At 46.3% G+C, this 5,643-nt stretch overlaps 1 protein-coding gene across 1 annotated transcript; it reads right to left on the reverse strand.

Moving 5' to 3' along the window:
• Positions 1-3,179: 3,179 nt before the first annotated feature.
• NDUFB4 (NADH:ubiquinone oxidoreductase subunit B4) lies at positions 3,180-5,643 on the reverse strand (the record flags this gene model as incomplete). Its single annotated transcript, XM_014957091.1, has 3 exons — positions 3,180-3,304; positions 5,004-5,150; positions 5,464-5,643. Coding segments are annotated over 3 exons (387 nt in total), but the record flags the coding sequence as incomplete, so codon positions are not given.

Below are 5,643 nucleotides of genomic sequence, written 5' to 3' on the forward strand. Positions count from 1 at the left end.
CAAGTATCCAATTAAAGCTTTCCTGGTGACACACTGAAGCTGAAGCACTTGCATGGCTCTCACTATGTGCAGTTGGTGTGAATGCCTGACCTGGTGTGGATAATAGGCAACAGCCAACCCGTGCTCACAGGGCCTCCTGAAAAATATGACCCAGTGCATCTTTCACAGGGAGGAACTAGGGAACAATACAGCATTTTGTGCTGTCTGTAGGGGAAGAGCTTTCCAAACAAGAGCTGAAGGCTCTAACGGATCTAAGGCTCCTTTTAGAGCAAACCGTTTCAACCTGCTGCTTTGTGGAGGGCTGCCAAGGAAAGACTTACTGTCAGAAAAGTTGTCTGCAAATTAGAAAAGGCTGGGGAACCCAAAGCACTTCACTGCAAAGTGAGGGAAAGTTTCCTTTCCAACCCCACGCTCCAGCCATTCTTCAACAACGACTTGTTTGTCAGCACCTGACAAATTCTCTCCTTAGTTAAATGCTAATTTGCAGCATAGCACGTGCAAAAGGGCTCATCTGGCCAGTCCAGGCACTTTTTCCTGGGAAGGTACCTGGAAGAAAGCTCAAGTGCAGCCAACATCGCAGATGACCTCCAAAAATCATTGGAGTATGTAAGGGTGGAGGCAGAAAGTGAAGCCTCAAGTAGGCCTCAAGTAGGCTGGGAACCAGGAGCACAGCCCAGGCACCCCAAACCTCAGGTTTGTGCTTTAACACGTACCCACGTGAAACAGTTACTAAGCTTGATGCCATCTGGATTTATGCTTCTTACTTCCCAAGAGAGGCAATCCTCAATTTTCCAAACCAGAAGGAAATGTATAGGTGCAACCCCTAACTTCAGTCAGTTACATCCATCATGGGTTTTGGATCTGCACCAGATCCTTGGTGGAAAAAAAAAAAAAAAAAGGCATCAGCTTTGAGCAAAGTATTACATTATAAAATCTACAGGGAGATGTTTACTCTAAAATAGCCAGCTCAGAAAAGGACATTCAGGAGAATCAATTTGCCAGAGAAGCTGATTTAATCAGACTGATCCAGAGATAAACGAGGTCTAAATGTTTCATAGGTAGAGGGGACAAGCTTGTTTTCTCTTTGGGACCTAAATTATCATCCAGTGACCTGCAGGCTTGAGCTTCTCTGGCTATAGACTGAAGCAGACACGGGTGGTAACACATTAGTCAAGGGTAAAATTCCACGAGGCACATTCACTCTCCAGTCATCACCCTACACTTCCGAAGGGAAATTCCCCTTTCCCTCCCCTGGGTACCCAGCGCCACGGCCTCAAACCACCAACCCCACCTCTGGAGCACAGTGTGTTCGCACCTTGCGAGTGAACAGCCTGGAGGAGCTCTGCAAATAAGGAGAGAGGGAAAAGTAGGGCAGCCTTTCCCCGAGCACCGTGCTGAAACCTGCGGGGACGCAGCGTCAGACACTCTTGTCCGCAAAGGGCAGGGCTGTGGCAGGTGCCTCCAGCATCAGTCCAAGGCTGGCCCAGCAGACGTCCACCACCCGTCCCCAACCATTTGCTCAGCCAGCCTGAAACAAACACAGCTGCAAGGGAGAATTTACATGTGTGGCAACTCGAGTTCCAATTAGCTGAGGAAATGGGTCCTGGGAGATCAAATTAGTTCGTGGCAGCAAGAAGATAGTTAATTTAGCATGCTCAGACAAGCAATTATTTCTTTCCCTAAATACCACTTTCGCCGTGCATTGATGCCTCTCTCTCTCCACTGACCCACAGCCGTATCTTGTAATATCATTTGTGACAGTCTTTTAGAAGCTGTTCTGCAGGAGTAGTAACCTGGGCTTGCTTTCCTGAAGGTAGCAGAGGAAGAAGCTGCAGAGACAGATGCAAAGAGGGTTGTTGAGAGCACATAAGGGATTGCAAAAGCAGTCCAAGGTTGCTGCACACTTGCCAAGCACCCACGGCCTGAACGTTTCATGACCCAGACAGGAAAGGGAAGAGCTACAACAGGAAATACTTTCAAAACAAAAACCAACGAAAACCTTAATCAATCAGTAAACACATTTTTACCCAGAGAGTCTGTGGAGTCTCTACCCTTGGACATACTCAAAAGCCATCTAGACACGGTCCTGGGCAGCCTGCTCAAGGTGGCCCTACTTGCACAGAAGGTTGCACCAGGTGACCTCCAGAGGTCCCTTCCAATCCCAGCCTTTCTGTGAAACTCGCTCTGATGAAGAGGGACTGCAAACAGCCCATATTACACCCTAATCATGCAGGAAAGGGACTCAGCAGAGCTGCTCTAGCTGACTTTACCGTCAAGAACACAGGCTGCTTTCCCAGCAGGCAGAGGGAAGAAGCTGCTCCTGTACAGTATCTGAAGAATGAGGGTTGTTTGCATCATGATGGCACCTACAGGCCACTTGAAAATTCAAGTCTGAATTAAAAATTGTTTCCTTGCAGTCACAATTCCAGAGCCCCCTATATCAGTTGATCCGGGTATCTTTGCAGACACAAGATTCAGTTGCAACTTGTCGTTGTTTTTTTTTTTAAATCAGGGTCCATTTGCAGGGGTGAAATGGAATTGTCCTATACTGTAAGGGAATTGGTGTCAAATTAAAAAAATCCTTACCTTTTTCCTTCTTGTCTCCCACTCACAAGAATCACAGAATTGGTGAAAACGCTAGTCCCGTATAGCATGACAATGTTAAGCCCACTATTTCCAAGCCTGGTATGGTAACTTTACCCAAAAGTTTATTGCAATAAACAAATGCATGGTTTGGGCTTGTATTTTATTAGGGAAAAGAAGAATTAACTCAACTTATTGAGAGAAGTCAGGCAGGTTCCTGAAGTTATTAAAAACGTATCACAGAACTCGCCTATTATCCAATTAGGGCAAACTACACAGTCAAACCAATGCCAAGAAATACCTAGCAGGCAGCTAGCAGTTCTTTGGGAAACTGCTTTGGGCTCACTGAACATTTTAGCCTGCTACTGATTTTAAACTTCAGCCCGTGCTGCTCTGACAGCAGTAACTTCCACACTTTATAAGCAGCCTCCGCATTTAAACCAAAGGAGTACACTGGCTGAGTTCAGGACACCCTCTTTGTATCCATCTGCATTAGATATAAAGATCCTGCATTTTTGCACTTTCCGTAATTGTTAAAGATGAAAGACAACCAACGAGCAATTAAGATTTATTCTTACGAAGGAGAAACGTCAGCATCCAATAAATCTTATTTTATTTATATTTATTTATATCCCATGAAGAGCACTGCAATTCCAGGAACTTAAAATACACTGAACGGTCGCTTGTATTTACCTTCTTGGATAAGCTTCTCTTTACGATCCTGTGGAAGAAAGAGAACACTCATCATTATCCTATTAGAGAAGAAATCTCAATCAGCCTGGGGCAAGAGAAAAGCAGTTCTAGTATTTCAGCATGGACTATAGAAGGTAGCACCACATATGATCTTAAGGGTCTTTTCCAACCTAAATGATTCTATAAGCACAAACTCTGGTAACAGCCCTTGTAATTAAATAGCAAAAAAGAACAAGGCATTGAGCCTCACCTTCCAGCTGGGGAAGGAAGACATGCTCAGACTGATGTCTCTGCACATCTATCCACTTTTGCAGGCCAGCAGAGACCAATTCCAGTGATATATTTTTTGCCAAATCAGTCGCGTCAGTTAATTTATACATTTAGATTCTACCTCCTCCTTCTTGCTGAATAATCCAGTTTAGAGATCTAATTATGGAGAAACTTTTTTAATAACTTGCCTAAATGTGCCTGTGGTCACTTTCAACCCATTTGTATCTCACTCTGCAGCCGTGTACCTTTCTGACAGGTACTGTTACAGTGCACAGACACTGCAGATATTACCCACATTCCTTCTGCTGGGTAAAACCGCCAGACTTGCTTAAGACCCGGCAATTTATCTTTTTCTTTCACAGACACACAACAAACACTCCTCAGAGAAAAGAGCGTAACAGTTATTGTGCTTTATATACTACCAAAAAACAAAAGACAAATCCCCAAACATCAGTAAGGGAACTGAAATAAAGGAAACAAATTGTCCTGGAGTCTACGTTAAAGATTTCAGCTTAAATGTTCCCAAGCAAGTACATCTAGATTTCACTCACACAGGTTTATTTTCAAGCACTCACGTGCTAAGCCACACTTGGTGGCTAAGCCCAAGTGTGTCTTCATGTACAAAACCAAACCAGGATGACAAAATACTGCAAAGATGCTGATGTCTCAAAAACATTTATATCAACGTGCTCAGCAAGTTTCCTAAGCCTGTATTTTTGATTCATCTTAGTTAACAGCATTGCCTACAAATATTCTATTGATTTTAACTGAGGTTTGTGCTTCCTGGTTTATGACTTGATCTAAAAATGCTACTTTTGTGCAAAAGAAGCAAATAAAAGTGTTTTACAATAGCCACAAATGCACTAGTAAAAACAGTCACTGTTTGCCAGTCACCTAGCACTTTCTTATGTATGTATATAGCTGAGTACTTTCAGAATGATCTACCATTACTCAGATTCTGAGGACCATATTTCAGGACTTAGAAAAGAAGCAGGATAAGCCTTCCAAAACCTTAAAAATCCAGCTGAGATCAGGCACTGTAACCAGCATAAGTACTCCTCCCCAATTTGCTTCATGAGATTAGAGAAGTGGTCAAGCAATTCAGAGAGAACTCGCTAGGTCTGTCATCCATAAGCTCCCTACCTATTTATTTCAGAAAGTGCAGTTACTGCATGTAAACAACTCTTATGATTAATTTACAGTGTCAGTGCTTTATTACAGCAAAATATCCTCAAGAGGGAAACTGTGACTGACCATACCCAAGGGTACAATAGAGGGCTCTTAGCACAGCAGGAACTTTGCAACCAGTTAGGAGGCTCTGAGATAGGAACACCCTGTATCAGCCTCCCTTCCCTCATTACCTCAACAATGTTAATCATTTGTAGGTGCAAAATACCACTAGATAAGTCTCCAAGCAGATCAGTGGTGGTCACTGACAGTGTTGTCAACCGACTTACCCTGTCAGCTTTGAAGATAAAAGCCCAGAAGAGGATAGGGCCTATCCCAACAAGAGCTCCCAGAAAAGACGTCTTGGGGGTCGGGCGGAAGGTCGGGTAGACGTTCTGTGTCCTAGCATAGGCCCAGCGCAGCAAGGCAGGGTCTTCCTGGGTTGGAAAGAAAGCAAGAAAGCCACCGTGAGGGTCCAAAGACCTTGCAGCGGCCACCGGACTGGGAGCAGCCCCCTTTGCCCCCCCACCGCCGGGCTGGAGCCTAGAGAGCCCCCGGCTGCCTCCGGGCCCAGGCCGGGACGGGCCACAAGGTCATAGGGACGGGCCACAAGGCCACAGGAACGGGTGACAAGGTCATAGGGACGAGAGACAAGGTCACTGGGACGGATCCCGCTCCGGGACGCCGGGCGAGGCCTCCCGGCCCCGCACCCCCCCCACAACCCCCGCCCGCGCCCCCTTGCCCACTCACGATGATGGCGGGCGGGTTGGGGTTGTTGAGCTGCAGCTGGTACTGCCGCTTGAGCCGGGCGCGGATAGCCAAGCGCTCGGCTTCGGCACGGCGCTTCTCCGGCGACGAGTCGTAGGTTTCGGGGTCGAGCTCGGCCGGCAGCGAGACGAAGCGGTTGGGCCGGTAGGCCTGGGCGGCGGG

The sequence above is a fragment of the Calidris pugnax genome, unplaced genomic scaffold, assembly GCF_001431845.1.
Source record: "Calidris pugnax isolate Ruff unplaced genomic scaffold, ASM143184v1 scaffold225, whole genome shotgun sequence".
Taxonomy (NCBI): Eukaryota; Metazoa; Chordata; class Aves; order Charadriiformes; family Scolopacidae; genus Calidris; species Calidris pugnax.